This window comes from Euleptes europaea, chromosome 8, assembly GCF_029931775.1.
Source record: "Euleptes europaea isolate rEulEur1 chromosome 8, rEulEur1.hap1, whole genome shotgun sequence".
Classification (NCBI taxonomy): domain Eukaryota; kingdom Metazoa; phylum Chordata; class Lepidosauria; order Squamata; family Sphaerodactylidae; genus Euleptes; species Euleptes europaea.
The window spans coordinates 57,333,116-57,351,068 of NC_079319.1; the positions used below are offsets into that span (position 1 = coordinate 57,333,116).

Here is a 17,953-nt window from a genome sequence, read left to right on the forward strand (position 1 = left end):
TATGTAGCGAACTATTATTCACCTCTTATTAGGTTCAAATATTATGAAGTATGAACTGGGAAAACTCAATATGCTCGCATCATGCTACCTTGAGAAACATATGGAAAAGCAGCAAGTGCGTATTGTACAAAAACATGATATTATGGAAAGGCTGCAAGGCTAGTGTAGCTCCTCCAAGCTGGGGGTGAGTGAGGTAAGGCTGAAAAATAAATTAGCTAAATTGTTTAGAATTCACTTTACTGTTCATCTCATTACTCAAGAGTTTTTGAATCTGAATGATTTTAGCATTTGACATCTGAAACTTTTGTGGCTTTTTGTATAAGCAAAGAAAACCATGATAATGGACAAGTTCCAGCTGGAAATCTCCTTTGACATTCAACAGGTTTCATTTTGACTAATGAATACAAGGGTTTTATTTATTTATTTCTTTAAAAAGCGACTATTCCTGTAGTGTAGAGATATTTACGAGGCAATAATGGTATGAACTTGAGTTGCATTTAACCTAATTTTTGTATTTCCATTCCATGAGCAAACAGCGCTTGACTTCAAAAAGGTAAGCTAAGAGTTCTAATGCTTATTTATGTAAACACATTTAAAGCACTCCTGGATTTCCAAATGCAGTCCAGCTGCCTGAGTCATGGTTATGTGATCTAAAATAGCTTGGCAGCGTTTCTTTTCAGCTATTGTTTGGTTATCTCTTGATGGATGCTGAGAGGTGGCTAAGGGGTTAGAGTGGTTGAAGAGCCAAGGTACAACGTTGTGACCCAAAAGGCCAATTCCATTTCATGTTGCCCTAACTAAAGTAATATATCTGAGTCTGGGAAGTAATATAGCCAATACTATCATTACATAGTACTGATATGTACAATCTTGCCTTAAACACAGCTCAAACCCAACCCCTTTCTGACTATATATTACTCTTCCTACACCCTTGACACTGAGAGACACTGTCCTTCAGTGTTACTACTCTGAAGATGCCTGCCACAGTTGCTGGCGAAACGTCAGGAAAGAAAATTCCAAGACCACGGTTACACAGCCCGGATAACCTACAAGAACCAATAGAAGAAAAAGATGATGGAACTGGATTTGTTTAGAAAACTCTAGAAGCTCTTTTAGATCAATACCTTGTTATATACAACCAGATGCTTCTGTAAAATGCACAAGCATAGCATGAAGGCAACAGCCTGTCTCCACTGTTTGTCCACCAGCAGCTAGTATTCAAAGATACATTACCTCTGACTATGGAAGTTCTATTTAGGTAAAGGTAAAGCACCAGGTCCCTCCTGACCCATGGGGGTGACGTCACATCCCGATGTTTACTAGGAGACTATGTTAACCATTGCCTTCCCCAGTCATCAACACTTTACCCCCAGCAAGCTCGGTACTGATTTTACCGACCTTTGAAGGACAGAAGGCTGAGTCAACCTTGAGCTGGCTACCTGAAACCGACTTATGTTAGGATAGAACTCAGGTTGTGAGCACAGCTTTTAACTGCAGTACTGCAGCTTACCACTCTGCACCACAGGGCTCTTCCTCTTATTTAGTTAGCAGGGTTAAAAACCATGAATTTGTAAAGCCATTTACATGGATTTCATAAATTATGCCGTGTGAAGAGATACTTTCTTTTACCTGTCTAGAATCTATTGCCAGTTAATTTCACTGAATAATCCCCAAATTCTATGAGACAAAATTAAGGGAGATAAGTTGTTGTTTAATTTATATTCTCTATAATCATGTTCCAGGCCATTAAAAATCTCAAAAAGAAAACTAAAACGAAAGGCAAAACTTCATACATACACACAACTTGTATTCAGTTGTTTTAAGAGAAGGGCCTTATACCACTTTTTCAAACTAAGAAGGTTCAGACTGAGCAACATTTTCTTAGACAGCACACCCCACAGTGTGCAATAAAGGTCCCAGCCAATCTACCACAGAATGGAATACTGGGAAAGTCTTCCTGGGAAGATCTTGAAGGCTAACTGGACTCATATGGAGACAACTGCTCTCTACATTGACAGTTTTACAGCTCAGTCTTAAAGTGTTTACTCAGTAGTAAGTGCTGCCAAATTCAGTGGGAATTGCTTAGGATGGCAGAAGAATATTTAACAGATGCAAATGGATTTCAGTTGTTAATGTACATCACATAGGACATTTAGTTTACATATTAGGAAAAAGTTGCTAAACATAACAGCAGCTTTTAAATCTGATATTCTCCCAATGGAGGGTGTAGAATGTCTTTCTCTGGAAGTTTAATGGAAAGCCTACATAGGCCTCTATCAGGGAAGCTTTAATATAGATCACTGACTCGGAGCAAGGAGGCTGGGACAAGATAGCCCAAAACCTACATGCCAACATTAAAATTCTGCAACCATAAATGAGAAAACAGAACTTGCACAGGTACAAAGTTAAACTGACAATGAGATCCTTTAAAAAAAGTTTTCCTAAGTATTCTCATACCTGAAGACGTGCTGTTGACCGAACAGTCTCATGAGTTTAGGAGTAAAAACAGTTTTAAAGACCAAAAAGCGAGAACACGCAAGTACTATATCCAATTGTCTGTCCTTATCTGAGCCCCAGGGGGCAATGGTTTTCCACCACAAATCTTCATCCCTGTGTTAATAAATGGCCCCAACAAATTGATTCTCCTTCCTTTTTTTTTTTTTTTAAAGTTCCCATTTGATGACACTGTGAAGTGTGGGGGGGAGGGAGTTCCCCCTTTCAAGTTCTCTTGGCAGAGGCTTGGTTTGATCTGACTATTGGCTCTGATTTGTTTCACATTTCAGCCAAAGTTTAAAACAGCTCTGTAATTCCAAGCAGATGAGCCTGGGAGACTAACCCTATAATTATACCTTCTCTCCTTACTTAGCCTCTAACTTCAAACCTTCCGTTTTGATTCCTAGACGCCCAGATCAGAGGATTCTAAAGTACACCTTGGCGTCCAGGCAGGTCTGTCTCAACAAGACATATTTATACAGTCTATATATTTTGTAGTTAAGCTGTGGGAGGGGAATAAAAACGCCTTTGATGAGCAAGTCTTCTTTGTCTCCAAAAAGACAAACTGAAAGCTCATGGCCTTTATTATTTATCATGTGGCATTTGTGTATTTAATGTTTTCCAAACAAAGGGGGACATTAATTCCCCTATTCTAAATCAACATTATCAGATCCTGCAGGACAGTTTTTGAATTTTCATGGACCAATACTGCATAAAAGTAGGCCTTAGTAACATATCTGAATACAGAATATGGTTTTCAAAGAGGTTGTGTTTCCACAGCTGCTACTGGTGGGGGGATTTTGGTGCTCAGCACCTATGAAAACTTAGTGATGTGGTTAGGTGTCCAGGTTAATTAATGCAACTGAATGGCTGATGTCACTCGACAGCATCCAGCAATAAAAAAGAGCCTGGTCATTTGAATGGGGGAGAGGGATCTACAAATGTTGGCAAAAGCCATTTCTTATGGTTGCCACTAACTTCACCCACCCAATTTTTCTCCCAGATCCTCTACCATGTGCCAAAGGCTAGGGGGCCACTGCAAAAAAGAGCAGAAGGTAAGAAACAGTAGCAGTTTTGCCAAACCTCATCACACTGAGGGCAACTTGCACTTGTGGAAAGTTGTTGGATGAGATTCTGTACACGGAAACCATTCAGGTGGGAACAAGCTGTTGTGTAGATCTCTGATCACCTACCGGGCAGCCTTTCTTGTTTATAAATCTGTCAGTGAACATTTCTGAGGCATACAGCCCTGGACCAGGGAAATATTAAAGTTAAATGTTTAGAGGATCAAGCCTTGCTTGGGAAACACATGAACACATGAAGCTGCCTTATACTGAATCAGACCCTTGGTCCATCAGAGTCAGTACTGTCTACTCAGACTGGCAGCAGCTCTCCAGGGTCTCCGGCAGAGGTCTTCCACATCACCTACTTGCCTCGTCCTTTTAACTGGAGATGCTGGGGACTGAACCTGGGACCTTCTGCACGCCAAGCAGATGCTCTACCACTGAGCCATGGCCATGCATGGCTTCTGCAACAGAAATATAATGGTGAAACACCAGACATTATATATTTGGACTCCCAATTTTTTTTATCACCAAAGGGTCCATAACAAATTGAGCTGTTACAGACCAGAAACTGGTAAATGAACAGATACAGGGTAAGACTAAAGAGAAAGCTTCCACAATGAGGGAAGTAAGAAGCGTTTCCCACGGATCAGTGCTATTTATCCATAAGTGATCTGGAGTTGCTTGTGAGGTATCCAAATCTGCGAACAATGGCAAATAATTCAGGTGAAATCCAAAGCAAACTATGCAGAACTCCTAAGGGAATCTTTTTTCATAGTGAGCAATGTAAAAATATATATGAAGTGATGCACATTTGGGGCTGAAAGTCTATGGTGTGACAACTTTTGAATACTATGTACAGTTCTGAAAGCCCCCATCTAAAAAAGATTGTACAGCTGGAAAGGTGGAGAAAAGGGCAACGCATTGGTATGAGGAAATGCTAACATATTTGAGAATCCTTAGTTTAGCAAAAAAAGATCAAACGCTGCCGATATCTTCACGTCTCCCCTGGGCTTGCTGAAAGCATCTGCTCGGCCACTGTGCATAACAACATACTTCATCAAACAAACCCCTGCTCTGACCCAATCATAAGTTATTATTTGTATGTTATGCAATTAACACAGGTAGAGGTTCATAGGGGCGGCGGGGGGTGCTTTTTACTTATCCCACGGAACTGTGAATGCAGTTCACAGGCCTTATGTTCCTGAACAGGGCACCTGAAATCAGTGGAACGGTTCAAGGTCATGGGCTAAAATGCTTTCCAAGAGCCCCACTTAAGTTTGGCTACGGGTTTCATAAAAAAGCAACCTTAAGCATAATGGTCGCTCCCTGGCTCTGAGCTTCTATGCACTGTTCGAACTTCTCAAAGATGGGATGGCTATAATATGGATCTTGTATGAAGTTCAAAGGAAGACAGGCAAAGTATATTTTCCCTAAATAGTTATCCACTTGGGTCTTTTACAACACAGTAGATCTAAACACATCAGTAATAACCCCAAGAGCACCTGGGTATTGTTTAAAAAAACACGACCCAAAGATATATCATTTGTGAGCAGCTCTTAATAACGCTGTATGTCTTTTAGAAACCCCTTCCCTGTGCTATGCCGCTTGTTTTACAGCCTGAAAGCAGACTCCGCCGTTTTGACTTGGACCAAATGTTTCTGCAATCTGCCCCTTCAGTTGACCCAAGGAAACATCAGCCCCTGGTGCCATACAATCAAATAAATGAATACTGCTAATAAATACAAACCACGATGACAGCAATGTCATATACTTGCAATAAAACAGAGCTCTCCACTGGGGCTAACTGGGCAAGGGATTCTGACAAAGTATGTTTAGATAATTAGCATTGCTGCAATAGCTACGCCACTTCCAACGTGCATGGCGAAAGACCCTGGTCCGAACTCTGAATGGAGTTTCACCCAGGGCCGGTGCCAATCGTTTTTGCCCCCTAGGCAAGGCTAACTACTTGTGCCCCCCCATTGCTAAGCAATTTTCAAAAACAGATGTCTTGTAGAAAAATAAAAGCACAGAACTTTTAATAAGGCATTGTAATTAATTATATTCCATAGTACTGTTGTGGTACTTCTCTAATTAAAATTTAGATAGATAGATAGATAGATAGATAGATAGATAGATAGATAGATAGATAGATAGATTTTAATTAGAGAAGTAATTAAAAATATATAAATTGTCAGTTGCATTTTTTCAAGAAACGAGTGGGTTGAAACCTCTGCCCCTCAGGCCAGTTCTGCGCCCCAGGTGACCGCCTAATGCGCCTCGTGGCCGCCCCGGCTTCACCTCAAGTTGGCCAAGGGAGCAAAAGAGCAACCAGTCGGATCATCACAAGGCTGCCGGCGGCGAGAAGAGCGACCCTGCAAACGCGCCCGCCCTTCCTTTCGGCCCCACTCACCGTGCAAGAGCAGGGCTAGGAACAGGGAGCTGACCAGGCTGCAGCAGGGACAGGACATTTCCAGCTCGCCGCCGCCGCCGCCTCCTCTGCTCAGAGCCTCTTCCCTCTCCCTCCCGCCTCCCCCTTTGATTCGCTTCGCTTTCTTCTTCGCGGCTCCTGGACGGGACGCGCCAGGCTGGAGGTGGCGCTGGGGGAGCCGCCGGATCCACCTGGCCGCGTTGGAAACCCCCCCCCCCCAAGGAGGGCGGCTGGCCGCCTCGCGCCTCTTCCTCCCGAGCAGGGGGTCTCGAGCTGCCGGGGACGGAAGGCAAAGGGGGGGGGGGGCGGCGGCTTCGCGGGAGACCCAGAGCCGTCGGGGAGGGGCGCGCCGAGGCGTCCCCGGGCTGCCGCGCGCCTCCTCGCTCCCGGCCCGCCTTGGGCAGCTGCAGCCGCCCCTGGGTCCCGCCTCGCCTCGCCCTCGGCGCGTCTCCTGCGGCGGCTCTTCCTCCTCCTCCTCCTCGCTGGGCTGGTGTTGCTGCGACGGCGGCAGGAGCAGCAACTCCCCTTCATATTTTCCCTTCCAGCGGCGGGGGGGAGGGGTCGGGGGGGGCGGCGCGGGAGGGACTCTCATCGCCGCCGGGGCCCGAAATCGGACACCCTGGGCTTGCGCGCAGACTACAAAGGCGAGGGGGCGGTTGGTTGTTGGGGTTTTGCAAAAAAAAAAGGGGGGGGGGAAAGGGGGGTGGGTCCGCTTGGCCCTGGGTGGCAAAGCCAGTCCGAGGAAAGTGGAGGCGTTTCTGCACGGGAGGTTTTGCCTTGGGTTCGCCGCGCAGTAGGTGCGCCTTTCCCCCGTCTGAATGCTCAGAACTCACAAAGAAGCCCCCCGTGCAGAGTTTGGAGCATTCCGACGGGGAAAAGGTGCATCTCGAGAGTGGCAAATCCTTGGGATAAACGGGCATAAAAGGGATTTTACTACTTTAATTAGTGAGTTATAGAAACTAGTCTTAATACCTTCATAATTTACTGTTCATAGATATTTTTAAAACTGTTAAGACACTTCTTCCGAAGTCGGGTGATGGGTGACATTTTTAAGGTGGGTGGAGGGTCGAAGGGGTATCTTTTTGGTCTTTATAACTTTGTAACTGCGAATGTATTAATAAGTATATACAGATACGCGTTTGTATTTTGTTATTTTCTTTTTATATTATTTTTTATTGTATTTGTTTGTTATTTGTTTTATGTTTTGTGTTGTAAAAATTTATAAAAATAAAATAAAAAGAGAGAGTGGCAAGTCCAAGGTCAAACCCCCCGTGCTTCAACGGCCTGTCAGAACCCGTCAAAGAGCGTCCCCAAAACATTCCCCGGCGTCAAAACAATGACGGCTGGAAAGGTTCACACAGGCTGTGCCGCCCGCTGTCCTCGGCCTGCAGACAATGCCGCCATGGAGGGTGGGGTGTGTGTGTCTGTGCGCTCCTATATGTGGAGGTCCCTTTACCTCTCCCCCCCCTTCCTCCGCATCTCAAAGTTTCAGTGAGATCTCGAAACTGCGCCCCACAGGTAGGTTCAGGGATGCCAGATGTCTTGTGTTTTATGGAACATTCCTTATGTTTAAAGGGGGTCCCTGGTAACATTATAGGGGGAAACACTTGTCCCCACCTCCAGACTGGTCAACTCTACGCTGCAGGTAGCCCCAACCAACTATTTAGTTCATTTCTATTTAGTTCATGCACGGTTTAGAACAAAAAGCAAGTAATGAAAAGCAATATGCTGAACCTAGAAGATACCAGGGGTCTCATTTTGCAACATCTCGTATGCCTACACTACATATATAATGTGATAAGGATCATGCTGAGGAGACGCCATATAAGGTATAAAAGCAATGGGTAACTTTATTGTAGAAACTAAGGGACATAAGGAAGAAACCTTGAACTGAACTGGCTGTATGTCGAGTCTCCGTTGACTTATGGCCGCCCTGTAGGGTTTTCAAGACTAAATTTTCCATTGCCTGCCTCTGTGTAGGGGCCCTGGTATTCCTTGGTAGTCTCCTATCCAAATACTGACCAGGGCCAAACCAGCTTAAGCTTCCAAGATCTGGCTAGCCTGGGCTATCCACTCAGGGCAAGAGTCAAGCTGGAAAGTGAAACTTTTTCTGCTAAAGGGCTGGATTCTAAGTAGTCCCTTGTATGCAAAATAGGAGGGCTAATTACTATATCTAATTCTGCAGAGTTGCTCCAGGACACAACAAGGTAACAATCAGGAGACTTGCCAATTAGACCAAGTACTCTGCAGCTTTATGGGGTCCAATTAAGCAAGGTCCTCACTTGAACAAAATGGAATATATAGGCCCGCTCCTAGAAACCTTGAAACTGGTAGGCTTAGTGGTCTTAGTGGCACCTGCGGCAACCTCCCATCTTCTTAGCTCTCTCTCTCTCTCTCTCTCTGAAGCTACAGTTAGCTCTACCTAGGTTTCTCAAAGAGGGAAAACTTCCATATATAGATTTGGTGGAATCCACTTAGCTTTTTATTTTGCACTTGCTGTTTTGGCCTTTTTATTATGATAGCTTTATTGATCTGAGTTTAGCTTCTATAGAATGTTGTCACTTTTATTGGAAATGTTTTTTGCTCTGTTTTATGGTTTGTATTTTTTTAAAACTTTTGCAAGCTGCCTTGCAAGTTTTTAAACTTAGGTTCAAACTGACACAAGACGTTGCCATTCTATGACTGGAACTCCTGAAAAGTGGCAATGCAGAAGAATGAAGTTAGTGATCTTCCCTGTGTTGTTTCTCTGATCTACGATGCCCCCAGATGCTTTAAGCCTCATTAAAAAAACAGGCGCAATCGGCTGAGCCAGATGGATATAGGCTCACGCATTGCCTCCTGCACCACTGCCAGCAGTTCTATTGGTGCCCTTTCATATGGGTTACTAAGGTCTGGTAGTTAGCAATGATGTTGGTGGAGGCAATAGGACAAATTGTGCCTGTCGTTGCTCCTCGCAGCTTCAAGCCAAATGGCTTCCAGGGGCTGCTCAGCTTTGTTTACTTCTGAACCAATTTGATATGCCCATCATCCTCTGCTCATGAACCTCCAGTATTATGTCATTTGGCCTGAAAGAATAGGATAAAATGTTTTAAATAAATAATTCATGGTTTTTTGAACATAACATAACTATCCAGGAATCCAGAAACTATCCAGAAACATGACAGCCCTCACTCTCTAGCTTTGCAAAAACCCAAAAGCATCGAAGAGCTAAAAAACAGAATTCCGCACAAAAATTAACCCCATCGGATTTATAATGCACAGCCCCACTTCCACAGGAATCAGGTGAATGGAGAGCCACAGTGTCTCTTAACCTCCATTGGTAACTTGGTACCATGAGAACTGTACATTTGAACTATGTCCCATCTCCTCCCATTGACTTGTCTCATAATCAGAAAACTGTTTACGACATACAGCAGCAGCCCTATCACTTCCCCCCCCCCCCACAGCTGCAGGCTTGGCAGCCATGTCATCACATCCTACCCAGCATCAAAGCTCCGGGTACACGATCTGCTTAGCACATCAATTGATAGTGTGCCTTCATCCTCCCTCTTCCCCTGTTAGTGTCTAAGATAATGGGGTGAGCGAATGTCTGCAGCTGCACAACAGATTGCAGAACGTTGCCAGCTGCCAAATTTACCCTCGGGGACCAGGTACTGCAGTTTATAAGGTCTCTCCGGATAATAAGCTTTTAGCATGGTAAGAATGTAGTTGTTGCCCTTGTTATGTGAAGTCAGGCATCACCTCTTTGGGTTGTGCATCTGTGATGGCGATATAGAACTTTCCCAACACTGCCAACTAATGGGTTGAACCTTGTGGAATGTTTTCGCTGACAGCAGGATTTCCACTGGTGGAGAGGAATTCCTTCCCTCCCCTCCCCCAGTACTGGAGCCCATAATGCCTCCTGAAATCTTATTCCTGGCGGGTCCATGTCCAAGAGATCTAAGCCAGCTGTAGGTCAGGAGAAACAATACGAGTAAAACAAACAAACCCCTAACTGAAATGTAAAGGAATAGGAAATGAAAGATAAAATTTTATAACAAAAATAATTTTAAAATAAGACCAGTATTGTTTAAGAACAAGACCATTTGGTTCTGTACCATACTTATAGGGCACTGGCTGCACAGCTGTTCCATGATCTAACTGCTCAGCAGTTTTCAGTTTCAGAAGAGGAAGGTGATGGTTCTCCTTTGGATGTCAGTTCCAAACTCCAGTCGGATCCATCCCCTGATGAGGCAGTATCTGACCCAAGATCAGTCTCAACCAATGAAGACATCTTTATGTTGGAAAAAATGATATGTATGGCTAAGCCTTTGAATATGGATGTCTGCTCAAGCCAAACAGCAAGATTGTGAACCCTCTCTATACTGACACTCCAGCATCCATTGTGTTCCCTATGTTGGAGGACTTCCTAGACATTGCAACCTTGATTTGGGAAAAGCCATCTTCAATCCCACTTGCATTGTGAAAGATGGACAACATGTATAAAGTCTGACAGGAGGACTACCCTTAACTTTTTACCCATCCTGTGCCATCATCTTCAGTGGTGGATGAAGTTCAATCCAGGTCCCGTCAAGGTGGCCATTCCACTCCTACTGACAAAGAAGGTCATAAGTTAGGTACTTTGGGCCTACTTCTCATCTGCATCAAACATGAAGATTGCCAGCTATCATGCAATCATGGCAGTGCATCATCTCTTTTCTTGGGAATGCATGCCCACTTACTTTGACCTCCTTCCTGAGGATAAGTGTGGTTTGGCTAAGCTGTTGCAGGCAGAAACTATAAAATTATCCAAACAGCAGATGAATGCTGGTCAGCATGCCACCATCTGCTCTGCAAGAACCATTACAACTGCTGTTACTATCAGGTGACATGCCCAGTTAAGATCTGCAGCTCTGTCCCCAGAAATGAAGACCAAGACACAGGACCTACCTTTCAAAGTCTCTCTCCTTTTTTCCACTAAAACAGATGAGACATTGACTCAGATAAAAAGCAACAGGCAGACAGCCAGGTCTTTGAGTGTAACTTCTGTCCCACCTCAGCAGTTATTAAGGCCACAGTCATCTTCCAGAGGTTCGTATTACCAATCTCAGCAAAGACAACAGAGGTACTCTTACCTACCAAAATCAAGGCCCAGGGCATTCATTGCATCCTGGTTGCACCGTACTGGCCGCATCAAGTGTTGTTTCCTCTTCTGAGGAACTTGGCAGGAGACCATTACATTCACCTTCCCCGGCACATGATTTATTACACAGGGGAGAAGTGCTGTACCATGATATCCACAGACTGAAACTTACAGCATGGTTCCTTCAGCCCGTCCAGTAGGGTTTTCAGAGGACACCTTGATAGTACTACTCAATGCCAGCAAGCCCTCCACTCGTAAATCCTGCCATCATAAATGGATCAGATTTAATACATGGGTTTTGGCTAAGGGCTATTCTCTGCTAACTGTCCCCCTTACCCCCTTGTATTTGACTATTTCATTTCCCTGAGTAAATCTGGTTTGGCCCCCTCCTCTATTAAAGTACATCTAGTGGCCATTTAAGCTTTTCACGACCTGGTAGACTGAGGGTCATTCTGTTTTCTCTCACCAAATCTCAAAGTTCCTCAAGGGTATTGCCAACCTTTACGCGGCTGCTCCGCCAATTGTTTCTCAGTGGAGCTTGACTCTGGTGCTGGCTCACCTTATGCTCACTCCCTTTGAACCACTGGCTAAGTGTTCCATGGCTTTATTGTCTACAAAGGTTTTTTTTTTTTAGTGACCATCACTTCTGCTAGAAGGGTGGGTCAATTAGCTGCACTAATGGCAGCCCCCTTTCATTCCGTTTTCTCTGGACAAGGCAGCTTTAAGACCTAGTATTAATTTGCACCCCAAGGTTGTATCATCCTTCCATCTTTCCCAGATCATCAGTCTACCAGTCCTTTCCCCAAACTCTTTGTCTAAGACAGAAAAAGCCTTGCACACTCCAGATGTTTATAGAGGTTTATTATTCTACTTGCAAAAGTCCAACACTTTTTGCAAAGATAAAACTTTGTTTGTCACTAGGATCTTAGAAGGGGTTTCTTGGCCTATTCTCAGACTTTATCTCACTGGATAGTTAACAGCAATAAAACTCTGTTATCAGTATGCTCGTGCATCCTGCCCTTTGTCAGGATCTGGACCCACTCAAAGAGGGCTCAGGCTTCCTCCACTGCATTCCGATGTGGAGTAACATTGATTGACATCTGCAGAGCTGCCACACGGTCTTCATCAGAGACATTTGTGCACCACTATGCAATAGACATAGATATCAGGAGAGAGACAGCGGTAGGCAAGGTTGTTCTATGCTCTCTCACTAGAGTACTCACCCCCACCCTGTAAGTAGCTTACTATTCTCCCAGTGTGGGACTGATCAGAAGAACAAAGAGGAAAACAGGGTTGCACTTATCTTTAACTTTTGTTAATTGAGTGTCTTCTGTGCAGGCACATATTCTTTCCGTCCTACCTCACTGTGAGTCCTTTTTTTATTTGCTGGTTTATTACCTCTCCACCGGCTCAGGAGAACTGAGGGGAAATGGTGCCCCCCCCTCAGTGCGCAACAGTTTTGGCAGGAAAACGCCTCCTTGCATGCCAAGGGGAGGGGCGCCTTTTCAGTTCCTTTTAGCTAGAAAGTTCTTCTCTTTGGCCAGCCTGCACATGCTCAGTCCCCATGTGTGCTTGCTCAGAAGACACTCAATTAACAACAATTACAGGTACAACCCTGTTTTCTTTGCATTAAATAAGAAGTTAAGTCTTTCAACTTCAGTGTAAGACAGAATATAGATCACCAGGATAGAATCAGCAAACCTTTCATTGTGTGGTGATATAAGAAGCAATGCTGAATAGAATGACAAAGACCAAATCCATAGACTTGGATCCAGAGTAGACATTTCTATAGGTGTGAGGATTTCCACCCATGAAGCATAATTTTCCCACCACCCATGGCAGGCACCCCCCCGAAATACTCTTCCTAATATGGAAATATTAGTGTAGTCCAGCCCATAGATCAACAGTTCCCAAACTGTGCTCCACGGAGCACTTGGTGGTCCGCGAAACATTTCCTAGTGTTCCATTAAGAGATTGGAAAGAAAAATACTACTGTCCTTCGGTTTAGTATATAGGTGCTAGATGAAAATTAGTGCTCCGTGACGAATTTCTCTCATGAAAAGTGCTCCATGACTCAAAAAGTTTGGGAACCACTGGTCTAGATTGTCTTCGCTTTTATGCATACAAGCCAAGTTGCAATGTTGCCTCAGATTTCTTTCACACTACATTGCATCTTCTGTACTTACGATTTAGTTTTAAAGAGTTGAACTAAGGCTGATTCCACACAGGATTTTTATCCAGGATGGAGAGCATCGTGTCCCTGCATTTTTGGGGAGCTTCCACAGAATGTTGTGTGCCTTCCTAGCACAACTTATATGGCCCCTCTGGGACTTCTCTGTTTAAATTGAATAATGGGAAAACCTCCCTGAAATTCAAGGTGGCTGTGGGTAGAGTTTTCATGTGGACAGTCTGCCTACAGCCAATAAAGAGAGCTTAGCCCAGTCTTTTTGTGAGCACACGTACACGTCCTCACCCACACACACCCTGGTCTGGAAGCAGCATAAGAGTAGGATAAGTGTATGTGCAAGAATGTGGTTACAGAAAACTCTCTGAAGAAATATTTGTGAACCTTTGGGTAGGGTTGCCTGGCTCAGAGAAAAATGTCCTGTCCCTTTAACCAAACTTTATTGTGTGGAAATGGGCAGTTGAAGCTTTAAACAACATGACCTGATAACTAACAGACTTTTTTTCTCATCAGGCACTTGGCAACCCTACCTTTTAATGAACCACTTTTTAAAAAAAACAGAAAGGTTTCTTTAATTCTGAACTACGAAACTTCAGGAATTAGCTGCATGGTGTTCAGAGAACCCTCTCCTCAGCAGATGGACATGTAGAATGCTTAATCAAGGACAGGGTTTGCCATTGTTTTTAATTATCTTAAGGAAGAACAAGCTATACAGGTACCGGCAGTGGCAGTGTTTGGTGTGAGCATACAAAGTACATTGTTGCTTTGAAATTCACTTCCTTAATAGTTTATTTCTCTAACTTTTCATTATAACCTAAAGTCAGAATTTAGCAGGGTTGGAGTCTGGGAACTCAGAGAAAGACAGACTTGGGAACAAACTGCTATTAAATTTAATTAGTCTCACTAAGGAATCTTTTAAATCAAAACCAAATGACACATTGCAAAACAATATTAAGCAGATGAATCAACATCCTAAAACTGCTTCATCCCACAGATATGCTAGCAGTCTGATACATAAACAAGTTGGAATACTTGATTTAAGCTGATTTAACTTGGACTAATTTGATACATTTTGATGGGTTTAGTTTAAATCGGGGCGCTCTGGGCCTGACTGGTGGAATTTCAGTGAGATTTTGTTCGTTTAAATCTGATTTGTGTCTTGGAGTGGGGTAGGGTTATGAACAACAAAATCGGAATCACCAACAGCTTGCTGAGCTGTCATGTTGAAAAGAAAGGAAAACAATTACTTTATTACTGCTTTGCCATCTTCAAAAATGAGGCTGTTTGTGATTTTTTTCTAAATACCATTTTAGATGTGGTAATGCAATCACTACCCAATCTAAGCTTAACTTTTACAGAACATTCCAAAAACAACACGGACTGTTTCTTTTAAATTCTTCATTACTTTTTGTTATGTTAAGGTTATGTGACTTGCTGACTGATATACAGTAGATTTAGAATCTGCACATAGTCATTCCATTCGGTTGGTTATGCTTATCACTTAATTATTGACAATAAGAAGAAATGGGTGTGGGGGGAACACACTAGAACTTTGACAATATTCTTTGAGGAGTGGTCATGAAATGCACAGGAAAATAATATTAAAATGTAAGTGTGGCCGTCGTCACCAGCTAGATTTGAGTCCAGTAGTACCTTAGAGACCAATACGATTTTCAGGGTTGTGAGCTTTCGAGAGTCAAAGCTCACTTTAAGATCTGGTATCTGATGAAGGGAGCTGTTACTCTTGAAAGCTCATACTACCAAAACCTTGTTGGTCTCTAAATGCTACTGGACTCAGATCTAGCTGTTCTGCATACCAACATGGTTATCCTCTGAAACAGTTGTCACCATGTTGACTCAAATTACCACTGGGGTATCAAGGTGGGGAGAGGATGTCTATCCATTTAGGCTCTGCCCCAATAATACCCATGAGAGCCAATGAAGACTTCTTGGCAACCTTCTGTGAAACTCTTTATTCTCTCTCTCAAAAAATAAGCTTTGTGGACTTCTGCTGGCCCAGAGAACAGTCATGCATCTCCTCCTCCTATTTTGCCAGCCCCAGACTACATCTCATGACCACCTTTAAGACCTGTCCTAACAAATGCCTTCTGCTCCCCGTGCCCTGACTCCATCCTGACCACACCATGCCCTTACTGCCCGCTAGCTGACCCCCCCCCCCCGGCACTGCTGGTTCATAGCCAGATGCACCTGTTAGCTGTGGGGTGACAGGGTCCCTGCACTATTTCTTCCAGACAGTATATTGTTGTCAATCCCTGGGATTCCCTGTCTCCTCCTGTCAGAGGTGGCCATCACCACTGCAAGTTTTAGTTTATATCAGTACAGAATATATGTAGAGAAGGAAGTCACAATGGCAGCTGTAGTGGTAGCACTCATGTGTTCCCATCTGCAGAGCCAAGACAACAGTTATGCTTGAAGAATGCTCCTGTTCCTCTTACTTTTCTAAACAGATAATCAGCGCCTTAAGGACTGAAGCATTGATCATCTGTGTGAATGGATGGGTAAACTCGCTGTGAGCACAGCAGAAGAATGTGCCAGGAGGAATGTACTCTTAGGGCCAAACTACACATTATGAATATTGGGGAACTGCAGGGAAAGTGAGTGAGGGCTGGGGAACCCAGACCAGACTCACCAAAATTTGTAATATGTAGTTTGGCCCTTAGTTCTCTGCACTGGAGGCATGAGACTGCAGGGGAGCCTCTTTCCTATAGCAGTCTCCCTTCATGGGGGGTGACACAAATCTGTGCATGGAAATCAGTTCCATGTGCAAATTCATTCCATGTGCGAACCAACCCTCCCTCGATTAGCACAAAATTAGGTAGTCATTTTAAACGATGAAAAATTATGGAGCAGGGGTCTCAAACTGTGTATTCAGAAGGACATGGGTTCTTTTAAAATTGCTCCTGTAATCTTCAAAGAGGTAGGGCCATGAGCTTATCATCAGCAGGCAATGTCAAGATAATGCTGAAAGATTTTTTAAAATGCAAAGTATAAGATAAATGAGTGACCAGAGAACTAACTTGTTAGGAAACATGTCTAAGAGGGAGATCAAGGGAGACAACATAGATCAGTGCAGAGGGCTATAGTGTGTGTGTGTGTGTGTGAGGAATATTCCCCCTCTTCCACATGCAAAGTACCTAGAAGTGAGTGGAAAGGGAGGTTAAGAGTCAAGCTTATATAAGCCAACCTGAGTTCCTTGAAGGAAGGGTGGGATATAAATCAAACAAATAAATATGTACTGTATATGTATGGACTGAAGCCAAGTTCCTTCCCACTAATTTTACCTGCTTCTTTGTTTTAAACCCATCTTACCCATTTCCCTAGACTGAGCCTTAACAAGCATTTTGTCCACAGTTAAGAAGTCTCAACTCAGACCAATTACCAACCTAGAGAGATGTGAAGGCTGTGGGGAGGGGATTGTTGAACGGGTTGCCAGTGGAAAAGCAGGACATTTTGGGGAGCACTGAAAAAAACAACGGAATATTTTCTTTTGGAATGAATGAAAAGCCTTTTAAGACAAGGTTTTTGTCACTCACAATGTGTATTAGGGACATTTTATGTAAGACAATGCATAACATAATGATAATTCCTTTGTATACTGTAGATATATATATAGGGTTGCCAACCTCCAGGTGGTAGCTGGAAATCTCCCACCATTACAACTGATCTCCAGGCGACAGAGATCAGTTCCCCTGGAGAAAATGGCTGCTTTGGAAGGTGGACTGTACGGCATTCTACCCCACTGAAGTCCCTCTCTCCCCAAACCCCGCCCTCCTCCGGCTCTACCCCCAAAATCCCCAGGTATTTCCCAACCCGGAGCTGGCAACCCTACATATACAACATATTTTGAAGTGTATATTTATTGTTTAAATGTGCCTAATTTCCCCACAATTAATATGCTGTAATGTGTATAATGATAATATACTACTGAAGAGTTCAGTGTTTTCAGTGTTATGCTGCTAGCCATGAGACTATATGTGACAACGTGCGTAATAAGCCACAAATGTCCCACGGAAGCCTCCATACTCTGTTATTCTTCAAACAATACAGTGACACTGTACAGACAAGCTGACCTCACATTTTTATGTTGCCTGTACATGGCCCTCAAAATTAGGTTTCAGAGTAACTAATTCTATAGGGTTACAACTCAAAAGGCCCTGACCCAAGTTCGGATGACTCTTGCCTCTTGATTGAAAGGGAGTGTGTGGAGAACATGACAAGAAATGTCTTTATTGGTTAATAATTTTTAGCAAAAGATTGGCTGAATGGGTGGGATGGGGACTGGGAAAACTTTCAGAGCTGTTCATAGAAACAGGCCAGCATCACACAGAACTTGATCTTCTGATATTCAGTTGAAGAAAACTGCCAGTGGCTATTATTGTCTATGGCTGCAGAGTAGCATCGTTTGCACTGACCAGTTAATGACTGTATTAGGGCTATACCCTACTTGGTGTTGCTCAGTCAACTAGAATTCCTACTGCTGAGCTATTGGAATGCCCATACCAATTAGTGCATTTTCTAGCTAATGTCCTGAGCTGATCTTGAAACTAGGTGAGCGTAGGCAGTGGTGACTTTGTGAGTTTCCACCCTTCAAAAAGTGGGGGAAAGTCAATTCCTCCCCCATCCTCGGAGTGTCCCTG

The 17,953-nt window shown here is 43.7% G+C and overlaps 2 protein-coding genes across 3 annotated transcripts in view; one reads left to right on the forward strand and one right to left on the reverse strand.

Moving 5' to 3' along the window:
- Positions 1-5,040, forward strand: part of RAB31 (RAB31, member RAS oncogene family) — a 156,533-nt gene extending 151,493 nt beyond the window's left edge. For both annotated transcript variants that reach the window (XM_056854870.1, XM_056854871.1), the window contains exon 8: positions 5,030-5,040. The gene's annotated coding sequence lies outside the window, so the exon portion shown is untranslated. The remainder of the gene's footprint in view (positions 1-5,029) is intronic.
- Positions 1-6,052, reverse strand: part of APCDD1 (APC down-regulated 1) — a 35,136-nt gene extending 29,084 nt beyond the window's left edge. The window contains exon 1 of the mRNA XM_056854867.1: positions 5,971-6,052. Coding sequence (XP_056710845.1) covers positions 5,971-6,028 — 58 coding nt within the window. The 5' untranslated portion in view covers positions 6,029-6,052. The remainder of the gene's footprint in view (positions 1-5,970) is intronic.
- Between the last annotated feature and the right edge of the window lie 11,901 nt (positions 6,053-17,953).